The sequence below is a fragment of the Diabrotica undecimpunctata genome, unplaced genomic scaffold (assembly GCF_040954645.1).
Source record: "Diabrotica undecimpunctata isolate CICGRU unplaced genomic scaffold, icDiaUnde3 ctg00000593.1, whole genome shotgun sequence".
Taxonomy (NCBI): domain Eukaryota; kingdom Metazoa; phylum Arthropoda; class Insecta; order Coleoptera; family Chrysomelidae; genus Diabrotica; species Diabrotica undecimpunctata.
In genome coordinates, this window is record NW_027311900.1 from 601285 (window position 1) to 615223 (window position 13939).

At 32.1% G+C, this 13939-nt stretch overlaps 2 protein-coding genes across 2 annotated transcripts; one reads left to right on the forward strand and one right to left on the reverse strand.

Moving 5' to 3' along the window:
• The first annotated feature begins 98 nt into the window (after positions 1–98).
• On the forward strand, positions 99–10559 carry LOC140431201 (ribosome biogenesis regulatory protein homolog). Its single transcript, XM_072519125.1, has 5 exons — positions 99–293; positions 355–844; positions 6311–6567; positions 6828–6996; positions 9063–10559. The coding sequence occupies exons 1-4, from the start codon at positions 154–156 to the stop codon at positions 6955–6957; spliced, it is 1017 nt and encodes a 338-aa protein (XP_072375226.1). The 5' UTR covers positions 99–153; the 3' UTR covers positions 6958–6996; positions 9063–10559.
• On the reverse strand, positions 7084–13837 carry LOC140431202 (uncharacterized). Its single transcript, XM_072519126.1, has 3 exons — positions 13687–13837; positions 9078–9232; positions 7084–7394 (listed from the first exon to the last, which is right to left on the reverse strand). The coding sequence occupies exons 1-3, from the start codon at positions 13790–13792 to the stop codon at positions 7245–7247; spliced, it is 411 nt and encodes a 136-aa protein (XP_072375227.1). The 5' UTR covers positions 13793–13837; the 3' UTR covers positions 7084–7244.
• Positions 13838–13939: the final 102 nt, after the last annotated feature.

A 13939-nucleotide genomic window follows, 5' to 3' on the forward strand; every position in this document is an offset into this window, starting at 1 on the left:
ACATCTGAATGTCAGTTGGAATGTCATTTAGACATTCTGTCAAACTGTCACCGTGTCATTCTAATCTAGGGAATTTTTTACCGTCATATTGTATACTCACGTGTAGCTTTCCTAAGTAAAAAGATAGGTTAGGCATTATTTTCTAAAAACAACATGGATGAATTGTTGGCAAATTCAGCCCTAGAGGCTGAAAAATTTAAGCCAACAACTGTAAATAAGCTTATTGATCTTAATTATGACTTAGGAACGCTTTTAGCAGAAGATACAAATGATTTTGATACCAATTTATTAAGGTATGTATAAATACAGCATTGTTTAGTGTGGTGTGTGAGACAAAAATATTTTCTATTTTAGACGACAAAAGGAAGACTATTTGCTCAAGTTAGCTAGAGATAATACACAATTACTGTTAAATCAAATATGGGACTTACCTACAGAGCGTGTAGAAGAAGCTATTGTAGTGAAATTACCACTTCAAAAGACCTTATTACCTAGGATGAAACCAATACCTAAACCTAGAGCTCTAACGAAATGGGAACAGTTTGCTAAAGCGAAAGGTATACAGAAAAAGAAAAAATCCAAGTTATCATGGGATGAGCAACTTAAAAAGTGGGTTCCTTTATATGGATTTAAGCGAGCACAAGCCGAAAAAGAGAAAGATTGGGTTATAGAAGTTCCAGCCAATGCAGATCCAATGGAAGATCAATTCCAAAAGAAGGTACAAGCTAAAGGTGAGAGGGTGGCCAAAAATGAGTTGCAGAGGCTGAGGAATATTGCAAAAGCCAGAAAAATTAAAATCCCTCGAGTTGGTGTCACGAATCCTGAAGTTTCCACAGCTAAAGATGTAAGTATTTTAATAATTTACAAATCCGTAACAGGATTTCTTTAGATCTATAAAAATAAAAGTTTACTTGTAACATATTTAATATTATGTGTACATGTATTTGTAATAAATATTGTATGACTAAAAATGTTACAAATTGATTATTATTTTCTAAAAACATGCTATAACTTGACAATAAATGACTCATAGCTAGATTTAATTAGTGGAAATTAGTGATTTATTGAGAAGTATAATTTTTATGACATGTTACTTAAATGTAATTAATATAAAAAATAAAATAACATAACTTTCATTTTACTAAGAATTACATGTAATATAAAAATGTTTTTTTTAATTTGAAAATCATCTATATCAATTGAAATTTATAACACCATGAACAGAAAAAAAAAATGAAAAACTGAACATAAAAGAGATACAAAAAGAAGATAATTTCAAAGAATAAGGACACATATGGTAATTAAATTTATGGAAAGAAACATAATGAATGGAAACATCTTCAAATTCTGAGATTTTTATAGAAGAAAAAGATATTTAATAAAAGCAATATATCCAGCTGCAAATGACATATTGTTCAGAAGTGGTTCTTTTTTTTAACGCCAATAAAATTAAAACCAACACAAACAAAAATGGAAATGACAAAAGATGAATAATAGAGAGAATGTGTAAAGGACTGCCGCTAGTCAATAGTCTAGCAATCACACTCTTGAGTCATTGTGTATATGCTTCTTTCCAGTTCAGCAAATCATATACCCATAATTCTGCAGGATGTGGGACCGTAAAATGTTCCAGATCGTGGTATTTATGATTGGAAGCCCTTTTTTTTACTGTGGTGTAAGAGTTAGTTTGTGTTCAGACTTAAATGAATGTTTTCAACAATTTTTGTTACTCTATGTAAAATATGAACCTCATTTTGGTATTTAAATGATTGTTTTTTTGTATAATTTTAAGGTTATATCATTTGTTATAAAAATATTCAAGTATTATATAAATTAATGTTTGTTGGGTATATCTAAAATAGACAAGTACTTTAGATTTAACTAAAATCTTTCTTTAGAGCCAATTAGATCATAAGGTAGAACAGCATGATTCAGAGAAATATTTAACAAATATATTATTTACACTGTTAAAAAGAAAATGTAAATAATTCAGTTTATTTATTTGTCCAATAATGGGAATTCCCTGATTAATAGTAATACTGAGGGAATAGGGAAGAGCTAATTTGTTAAATAACTATGGAAGTATAAAGGTGAACCAAACAAAACAATTAATTCAATAAAAAATAAGATAATAAAGATAAGGACAAATAATAAAAATAAAACAATCTTAAGATTCCTAGTTTCTGAAAACTATATTAAATACTAATCTTGATCAGTATAGAAGTAAAATATTGAGCTGTCAATGACATATTGTTCAGAAATAATTCTTTTGTTTGGAACATCAATAAAATTTAGACTAAAGGTCATGACTGGCATATTATTGTGCACGTTGCGTTTCCAGCACATAGTGTTTAGTTTCCGAAAAATATAATTTAAATGGTTTTAAATATGAACAACGCACACTGTCTGGAACATAGGTCGTAACCGGTTGGTAAGGATAATATGCATTAGATGTCCCTCGTTCTCCCCTTGTTGTTTATTTAGGAACTTGTTTGATTTTGATACAGAGTATTTACAAAAATAATTTTCGAGGCTATTTTGTCATTTATGCATGTGTTTTTATTGCTTTGTGACAATTAATCACCGAAGGGATAAACAATTAGGACTTTTGTATGGAAGTGATACCTCTTCTTTTTAAAAATACTTTTTGGTTTGATATGTATGGCTTTGATAAATGTAGTATTTTGTTTTTTAACTGAAGGTGAAATTAAATTTAAAACATATTTAAACTGAATCCTATTCATTCTAAAATAATTGTTAAACCTATTAATTATTATTAAATTCCTAATTGTTTATCACTTCCGTGATTAATTGTCACAAAGCAATAAAACACATGCATAAATGACAAAATAGCCTCAACAATTATTTTTTTAAATACTCTGTATCAAAATCAAACAAAGACCTAAATAAACAACAAGGGGAAAACGAGGGACATCTAATTCACATTATCCTTACCAACCGGTTACGACTCGGTACGCATGGTCGGTATCAGTAAAATATTGTTTTCAATATACTGAACGGAAACGTTAAGTGTCTAAAACACACTCTTCCGGACAGTGTGCATTGTTCATATTTAAAACTATTTAAATTATATTTTTCGGAAACGCTATGTGCTGGAAACGCAACGTGCATGATAATATGCCACGACCTTTACACAAAGAAAAAGGGAATGGGAGGAAAAGCGAATATATAAAGGACTTTCTTTAGGACATAATACAATAATAGTGGATTCCCTAAGAAATATTGTTAAAATTCTATTCAGTTTTTCAAGAATATTGGCAGAAGAAACATAATAAAGGTTTTCTGTAGAGACCGACCGAATGTGATTTTTTTGGCCGAAGCCGAAGCCGATGCCGAAGTTCGGCCTGTAGGTTACCTTCGGCCGAAGCCGAAGCCGAAGCCGAAGGTGACTAAAAATATACCTATTATATGTTAAAAATTTAAATAATGTGCTTTATTTTTTTATTACCTGATAAGTGGTAAACAAAAATATGAAAGTATGAGATAAAAAGTCAAACACTTATACATTATTTGGTAATAGAAGCGATAATAAAAATAAATAACATTATAAAACATTAAAGTCGAATAATTTATAGTCAATAGTCTTTGTTTTGCCATTTAGGTATCTAGTCAAAACACCAGTAATCGTGAGTTTTAACAAATACAATAAAATTATTATTATCAGAATTTTACTACGTGAGAAATATTCAAATGATGATCTTTGAGACATCTTGGCCTATTGTTAAAATTTATATCCTACCTAATACCTGACCTAAAAGTTTGTAAAACGTTTTAGTTAAGGGTATAAAATAGGGTGTAAATATTATTTAAATTATCAAAGACTCGCCGAAGCATATTGTTCAGAGATTGTTTCATTTCTATAGTATAGTAGTATAGTATACTGACAGAGCATTTTATTATTCCACCTTCGGCGAAACCTTCGGCTTTGTTTCGGCCGAAGCCGAATTTAGGCCGAAGGTTTAAATATTGGCCGAAGGTGGCCGAAGCCGATGCCGAAGCCGATTAATCGGTCGGTCTCTAGTTTTCTGTGTTATAGAGAAGAGTTACTTTGTGTTTGGAGTTACATGAGCAAGTGCATTTTGTCTCACTTGCTTACAGTCTGACAGAGTTGGAGAAATTAATTCAAATGATGGAAACCACTTATTTTACAGGCTAGCTATTACTGTTCATCTTTGGAAAAATGTAAGGGATTCTTTATTGTATTACATCAAACCTCTTCAGATTTGTTGTTGGATGTTTATGTGTTGCACAGTATCAAACCAAAACAAGCATTTTGGAGGCTGTTGAGATGAAGCAGATGTTGTTGAATCAGAGCTGAGAGGTTCTGCCTGATTTGATGTTATGAATATAAATATATAACAAAAATTAGAAAAACAAACTATCAGCAAATATTTTTTTTATTTTATTTATTTAATACACGGGATAACCCTATTAACAGTTTAAATTACAATATAAAATATCACAGTTAGGATTCAAAACTTGAAATTACTTATAATATAAAATCAATATAAAATAGTTTAAAAAAGTTTAAAAATCTTACATACTAAAAAAAACAAAATATAACAAGAACAAGATTCAACAATCCCAATATACATATCACAAAGCAAGAGTTTTTTTTAACTGAGTTAAAGTTATATTGAAAATATCAAAATCGAGAACATTTAATACTTTAGTAGCCCTATGTATATATTCAATGGGTTATAAATACCATAGGTTGTTCTGTGGAAAGGAATATTGAAAACATTGTGGTAAAGTAGAGCTTGATGGGGAATATTAAAGTTAATTTGGCTAACAGGTTTGGACAATCAATAAATCCATGTATGATCTTATATATAAATATAGCTCCTGACTCCTCTTATATAAAGATAATTGTTGTTTGATATGGGAATAATCATGATTTTCAATCAGTAGTGGGGACATGGTAAGAGCACTTTCTCAAAAGGTTATGCTGGACTCCTTCTATGGTATCAATATTGTTCTGAATATAGGGTGACCAAATAACTGAACAGTATTCCAAAATAGTTCTAACTTAACAACAATACACTAATCTTGTTGAATCAATGGAGAAATACTTGTAATTCCTAGTAAAAAAAACCAAGAAGTTTAGCCTGCTTTAGCTGCCTTTACTGAAATAGAGTTTATGTGGCCACAGAAAGTAAGTTTCTCATAGAAAATAACACTCAAATCCTGAATAGAAGAAACATAATTCAGTGGCTGATTATTAATAGTATAGCTTGTTCCAATTCTATTGACTTCTATTTTTTTACATTTAAGTGGAGTTTGTTCTGATTGCATCAATTTTGTGGTCAGTCTAAGTCATCTTGTAATAAGGCTTGATCTTTTAACACTCTCACCGCCAATGATATTTTAAATTTTTTCGTCATGCTCCAAAACTATATTATTTTGTTAACGTGAAACGCTGTAAGTGTACATTAATGTTACACGTGTGTCAATACAGAGTGCACATTAATGTTACACTTGGCGGGGAGAGTGTTAAGCTATCTATAACTTTCCAAAATTTCAAGTCATCTGCCAACATTAGACAGTTGCTATTTAGGAAACATGAAGTGATGTCATTAACGAAGATATTAAAAAGAAGTGGAGAATTGTGGCCTGCTTGAGGAACTCCAGATGTTACTGAGATACTGTCAGACAGATGACAACCTATCTTGACTCTTTGACTTCTCCCAGATGTAGAATTTTGAATTCATTCAACAAATCTTACATAAAAGCGAAATTAATTAATTTGTCCAAAAGTATTTGATGATCTACACGATCAAATGCTTTGGAAAAATCTGTGTATATTGCATATACCTGTTTTTGGTATTCTATATGAGATAATATATCAGATTGATAGCAAACCAGGTTTGTTGCAGTGGATTTTTTGCTATGAATACCATGTTGTGATTGAGCTATTAAGCCTTTACATAACCAAGAAAATTGCTTTGCTATAAGACAGTTGAAGAGCTTAGGGATTGTAGATTGTATACAAATGCTACGATAATTTTTAATGTTGTCTTTCTTACCATTTTTAAATATAGAAATGACATAACTTTCTTTCCATGAAGAAGGAAACATAGAGGTTTCCAGAGGTCTATTAAACAATATAACAAATGGCATTACAAGGGTACACTTTTAATAAAAATATTGCAGTAGATATATATATATTTTACCCTGGAAATCATCTATTGTAACTGCAGTTTAGTTTATTGTACCAGAGATATGTAGTGCCTTTCAATTCCAGATTATTTATTTGTGTACTTTAATTTAATCATCTTATTTGTTCTAGTTACAAGCTGCAGTGACTATAGCAAAAGCGTCAACAGCAAGTTTAGGCAAGTTCCAGAGGGAATTGCCTAAGGAAAAAGAAGCAAGAGGAGTTTCAGCAATCACACCTGGAGCATCAAGAAAAAGGAAACTGGCACCAGTATCTGGTGATACAGAAAGGAAGGAAACTTTAGCTATTGTAGATTCAATTTTGAATAAGAGGCCTAAATTGGATATAGAAAAGGCTGTAGCAAGACATGTTAATACCGAAGTTGGAGGGTAAGTTGAGATTTACAAAATTTTCTCCTTTTGGGTAATATATCCAGATATTTTTAATGCTTGATAGTTTTGTTCTCCTTAGACTGTGTAATGATTGGTTAAAGAATCTTCTTGGTCTCTGAAATTGTTAAGCAGCTCTTTTCTGTTTATGTTTAAAGATATTCCAATATATTAAGATCAATCAATGAAAAAGTGCTGTCGAAAGATGCATTAACAGTTTTTAAAGATAAACATTCACATTTGTCTGTTTTATTTTTCAGAAGTTCGCATCAAGGAAGATCAGAGAGCAGGAAGTCAAACTCCAAAGGAAAAAGTAATTCTAAGAAACCAAAAGGAAAGAGTGGACAAAGGAAAGGTGGTAAAACTGGAGGTGGTAGGAAGAGACGTTGATAGTGTTTGTTATTGTTTAATGCTGTGTATATAATTTAGGTAAGTTTACATTGTTGAGAATATTAAAAGCTATTATAGCACATTTACAGTTTTCGATATTGGTGTCTATAATAGTCATTCAAAATCCATTGTAAGTCTGGATTATTTAATTTGTTGTGTCAATACAATCGTGAAGATAACAAATTGTTTTTGCAATTCTTCAAAAAAAATCAATACACTCAAACTACAAAAATAAAACATTCATTTTTATAAATATTTTAATAAAATACAAAATAAAGCATCAACATTTAAGGATGGTCCCAACCAAGTTTAGGATCTGATGCAACTGCCATATAGATTAGGGCTCCTTGTCCTGGCAGAGGTTTAACAGCAATGTAGGTGCGATTGTCTTGGGACCATTTGCTGGTAAATGTCAGTTCTTGTTTTTCATCATCTTCCTAGAAATGATAACAATATTATGAGTTTGTGAGGATTGTAAGAAACATCTATGAGGGAGTAAAAAGTAGTGTTAGAACAGTTCACACTCATAACACTTCGTTAGTGTTGGATCAAATCACAAATAAACTACAGGGTAACACTTCCTAATGCTTAATGTATGCTGGTGATGTTAGTGTTAGTAGGAAATCCTTCTCCTCATTCCTTGGGTCCTTTTCAGGATGTCTTGACACTCTAAATATTAGTAGCTTGCTGTTTCTATTGGCTGCAATCTTGTGCCAGATGGACAGCTTTATGTAGGAATTTTCCCACCAGAGTCTTCATTTGGTCTGCTCATCTTATTCTAAATACTGAAAGGTATTTAGAACAACAACCGGAACAGTATTTGGAATGTTTATTTAAATATGGCATTCCTACAAATAAAATGTTAGCTTCGGATTGTGAAAATTAATAAATGAATACTTTATTTCCTTTTAGACAAACATAGTTTGTGTAGAATTGGTCAGTTAATTAAATAAAACAGAGACACTAAACAAACTAACAAAAAAAAAACAGTAGGTAACATTTAAAATTGAAGAAATTCTTCAGTTGAATAGAAAATGTGTGCAGTTAAAAATTCCTTTAGTCAAAACTTGTCATGCTCTTACACAATTTTATATGCATTGGTAATCTGTTAATTATACTAGGAGACCTGAAATATATATTTCCCCTGCATATTAAGGCACATAAGGTATCTTTATATCCAGTATTAAATATATATTAATTTATATATAAGTTATGAACTTGCCCATTGGTTTTATAATTTTCTTCTAATTCTTCTTCTTTCTCTTTATAAGCAATTCTGCTTGTTCGTTGGCGGATTAATACCTCTATGGAAGGTTGTCACTCCATCTTTTGCGTGGTCGTCCGATACTTCTTTTGCCAATTGGTGACTTATCTCTTGCTATTTTGACGACACAGGTCTCCTCCATTCTGTCGTTATTCCATTCTTTTTTTGTATTTTGCGTCCATTCATTTATACACTGTGTGTTACATTTTCTTCTAATGTCTTCACTTCTCTTTCAATCTCTCAGCATATTACCTGTAATTCTTCAGGTCTTCATAGCTGGGAAGTGTACTTTGCTGACTACTATTGTTTTAGTTTTCTAAGATGAGATTGTCATATTAAATTATTTTACTCTTATGTTAAATCTCAGGACCATTCTTTGCAGACTATCTTCATCTTGGGTTATCAATATTGCGTCGTCTGTGTAACAGAGTATTTTTATTTCTTTGTTCCCATTCTGTATCCTCTTGCTTTGTTAAGGCTTTTGATGATTTCATTCATGATTAAATTGAAATTAGGGTTTAATAAATCAAGTGGAAGGAAGCGAGTGGTGCATTGTGTGACAGAAAAATTCTAAAAAATCTTAAAGGAAAATTCTATTTAACTGCCATATCTGTGATGTACAAAACAGAATGTTGGACAGTAAAAAAGAAGGAGTAGCAATGAATGGTAGATGGATGAGTAGAGTGACAAAAAAGGAGAAAATTTACAACAATACGAAGAATTGCTGATTCCAAGTTGCTGGAATACTGTTTTAAGTAATTTATTATTATAAGTCATATATTAAAAAAATCAAAAAGAATAATTACTTTTGTTGAAACTAAAATTATTGTATCTTTTGCAGATTAAGGACACTTACCGGATCAACAGTGGGGAATTCTGCCTCCTTTTCAGCGGCTCGATGAATTATACGAAGCATGTATTTAAAAAAGGCATTTCGGTTTTTTTTAACCACAGGATCGTCAGACTTTAAATTACACAATTTTTGGATCCACTTTTTGCAAATATGTCTATCTAAAAACAATTAGTAATGTATACAAAGCCTGACAAATCAGTGGCAATCATACAGACATCTTTATTAGATGATGAGGAACTTCGGTCGTGACCATAGGTGGTATTAATAATTTTTTTGTATATAGTTCTTCCAATATCTTCGTTTTACAATAATACAACATGGTTTTTGTTTTTATATATTTTGTAAATAATACAGGTTATATTATACGAATATAGGTTAGGTTTAAAATGAGCGTACCATAGACATAGTCTCTGCATCTCTTTTTAATGGGCCAAATTTATCGACCACGTGACCTAAATGAAAAATGAGAAGGTAACCCGTCCCATTAGAAAGAGATGCAGGGACTGCTTTGCGTCCGTTTTCTCTGTCGCACTGGAGGAATGGTGATGTATTGTAGTGATCCGTCTATTTATATTATATGTCTATGGAGTAGGTGTTTAACCACTCTTCGATTTCACCTAAGTAAGAGGTCCATTGTGGCTTAGTAAGAATATAATAAGGTTTTTAATATAAATTTGTCCAAATTGGTATTTTTAATAATCTCATAAGGGAAAGTTCATTTTGGGACTTTAGCATATGTCGTGAGAATCACATCAGTGAAAACCTAATTTAGGAATCATTGACTATTGGAAGGACTATAATACAAGTTTTTTGTTTTTGTGTTTCGGATTGCTACTTCAAAGATCACAGGCAAGTCTACACATATTTTAATGTATTTAAAGTAAGTTTTTGTAGAATTCATGTGATAATAATTTTTGAAAATGCTCTAATATCAATATCTAAAAAAGTGTGCAGCATTAACCGAACTGAGTGTTGAGACTTTTGCTGAAGATAGGTTAATCTTTGTATAATATTCAGAATAATAACACTAGAGTGTGATTTATTCAACTAAATTTTAACTTGATTCTGGTAACAATATAGTTTTATGGGCTTCACTTCAGTTGAGATGAGTTACATAAAACAATAAAACTCAAATTAACTATTTAAGTAGCAATCCAGTTTATTGAATGATTTGACAGCTTCAGAAATATTAAATATTTTGTTTAATAGTATATCTCGAGGCTTGATTTTTTTTCCTATGTCGCTTATGCACCTATGGTCAGGACTCAAAAAATTATAAGACTCAATTTGTATTCATTTTGATATTTATAAAAAAAATTCAAAATTTTCCGTTAAATTTAGATTAAATTTTCAAAGGACTGAAATGTCTATTGTAAAAAACGTCGGATAATAATGTAAAGTCTACATAATTAGAATAAGAAATGTTAATTTTTTAAAAATGCAGTTGTTAAAATCTTAAAATGAAATAAATGCTATAAACCAATATATGTTTAGTTTCTTTTCTGTCCATTCTTTATGACTTTTTCAATTTGAGATTTGGAGGATATAGCAGATAAACAGATGATCATAATATTTCGAAGATTTTAAATTCTAGGAACAAAGTGATAAGAGAAGAAGAAGAAAAATATCAAGAACAAATACAATATCCTATAGCAGAGAAGTTAAATGACGTAATAGAGGTACTAAAAGCGGGGGAAATGAAGTGATAGCAGAAATATATAAAACCAGAACAGTGGAGACTAGCTTAACAGGTTAAGTGCCACCATATTAAAAATTTTACGGTCTCTATTGGCCAATCACTTTTTTTTTGAAAAAGTATTTCTATTACTTTCTTTAACTTTCACATCAAAAACTAACACTCTAAAATACGAATTTTGGTCAAAATTTCATTTTTCAAAATGTGAGTCCACGTTGGAGTTTCGCGGCCACCAGCAAGCCTTTTTTCACAAAATGCCAGTGTGAGTTCAACGTGGAGTGACGCCTTGACTTGTCTATTCCTGTTGATAACGTATCGGCAAATCTAACAAGCGAAGGCGCCGGGCCGTGGCTTGCGCTTGCGGGTATTTCTTGTCAGTACTTGATAAGAACGGTACAATGCAGTCGCACGAGAAAGAGCAACAAAAACTTAAAAAATATTGGCAAGAAATTCTGTCAGATGAAAATTCGGATGAGTTTGCCGACACGTATCTTTCGGACGAGTACCAACCAACTGATTCTAGTGATGGTGAAAATGAATCGCGTGTTCCAAAAAGAAAACGAGTGAGCTCCAAAGAATATACGAGTATCGGAGAACATGTTGATGCTGCTATAGAATTTGTCATTGCCCAACATTCTGAAGTCTCTGAAGAGGAAATTTTAGAAGGACCAATAGTATCTAATGAAATGAATGCAGCTATAGTCTGGGGGCCGGTTAACAGCGAAAATTTACAGAAATTTACATTTGAGGACTATGATTCTGCAGGTTTTCATACACAATTATACGGAAACTACTACAACAAATCGCCCATTCAAGTCTACGAATATTTTGTAGACAATGATCTTTTATCCATGATGGTAAAAATGTCTTATTTATTTTGTTCAATTGATTTTGATTTTTTTTTTAATTTTTAGGTTGAAGAAACAAATCGTTATGCCCTGCAGTGTCAGGAAAAAAATCAGAAAAAAGTGCACGTATTACCGCGTGGCACAACACTGACGTCGCCGAGATAAAACGATTCCTGGGTATAGTTATATGGATGGGATTTATGTCATTTGAGTAATGTCAAGGAATCGCTTCCAGTTATTGTGGAAAACGCTGCACTTCAATGACAATTCAGTAACAACAGATGACTGTTTGCAGAAGATTATTCCCTTGGTTAGCAGACTGAAGGATAAATTCAAGGCTGCCGTCACTCCAAAGGAAAACGTGTGCATTGACGAAACTTTAGTGTCTTTTCAAGGGCGCCTAAAATTCAAGCAGTATATTACCAACAAGAGGCACAAATTTGGGATAAAATTATTCAAACTTTGTCTGGAAGGTAGTTATACCTACGATTTTAACGTATATTGTGGAAAAGAACATGCTGAAGGTATTAGCGTACCAACAAATGTAGTGATGAAACTTATGGATGGACTGTTTGACAAAGGACGAACACTTGCGATTGATAACTACTACAGTTCTGTCACACTTGCACATGAACTCCTACTCCGAAAAACTTATATGGTACGCTGCGTGCAAACCGCAAATATAATCCCAATAACGTCATTTCCAAAAAATTCAGAAATGGAAGGACAAGCGAGATGTGCTGATGATTAGTACCAAATTCGCAGACGAAATGGTGACAATGCAGAAGGCACGCGGTGATGTTGTAAAGCCAAAGAATATCATTGAATATAATAAATTCAAAAGCTTCATTGATATATCAGATCAAATGAAAAGCTATAATTCGCCATTACGTAAAGGACTAAAATGGTACAGAAAATTATCGATGGAGCTCTTGACTGGAACAGCACTTATAAATGCCTATGTCGCCCATCAAAGCATTGCCAATGAAAGCATGACGATTACCAAATTCAAGGAAGAGGTAATTCGGGGTCTATTAGGAGATTTTATTGTCACACCAGTCATTATGGAAAATAGTCACAAACTCATCGATGTTGGCCGTGCAGGCAGAAGACGATGTACAGCGTGTTACGCAAAAATGGCACAAGAGGAAGGAAGGCAAGTAGCACAGAGGAAAGCAACCAACACCACATTGACATGTGATGGCTGTAAAAAATTCTATTGTCTTGACTGTTTTTTTGTCACACATTCCGTAACAAAAAGTTAAATTATTACTTTAGATACAATTTTGATATACCTAATGTTATTACGTTTGTTTTATGAGAATAAAGCTTATTTTGTCCAAAATGTGTTCTTACTATGAATATATAACAAAAATATGTATAAGTACGCAACTGTTATTTATACATATTATGGGCCATGTGAGTCCTCGTTGACATCTCAGAGGCACAGGCCAAATATAGTTTATAGACCATCTGGCTAGGCTCGAAATGTCCCCGTGTATTTTAAATGAGTTCGAGAAGCCGCTGTTGAGAGACACAGCATGTTCTGACGAACTAGTGCGTGGATCCACGTTGGCGTCACGCGGCCCGTATATACTTTTATGTGAGAGTCCGTGTTGGCCTCTCATGGCACTTAACCTGTTAACCAGTAGTATGGATAGAAACAGTCACTCTAAAAAAGACATGTGGCAGATTGGCCAAATAGGTTATTAAAATGTAATGCAAATGGGGCAAAACGAAGGGACGAGTGACAACCAACACAGTGGTCGATGACGTAAACAAAATAAATAAAAATTAGATTAAAGCGGTACATAGTAGTTGACAATAATAGGAGGAGTTCTATGTTCAGTAGTGGACGTTTGTGACTCCATGATGATACTAATTTATCTGTTATTGTTGAAATAATGTATATAATACAAAATTAAACAAAAAAACACTGATCAGAAATTCTTTGAAGTAGATAATACTTTATAAAATTATTTATAAAGATGATAAAATTTAAGATAGAGAAATAATATAGTGAAAGGATACGAAAATATCTATATTCGGACGTATACTTTGAATATACCTTTTTTTAATCCCATTGCTTCCACTAACGGTTTCGCCAGCTGTAAATTATTGAAGAATTCTTCATCGTAGATATCAGTTTGCGCTTTATTAATCGCCTCAGACATGTTTCGACTGGAATTTAGGTCTGTATGACATTTGTCAAAAATCGATACTAACGACATGTAATAATCATCAAAATAGATTGGATGTCTAGGCCGTTTGGCATCGATTGGCATGGGCGTATCAAATAATTTGTATGGGTTACTAATTGA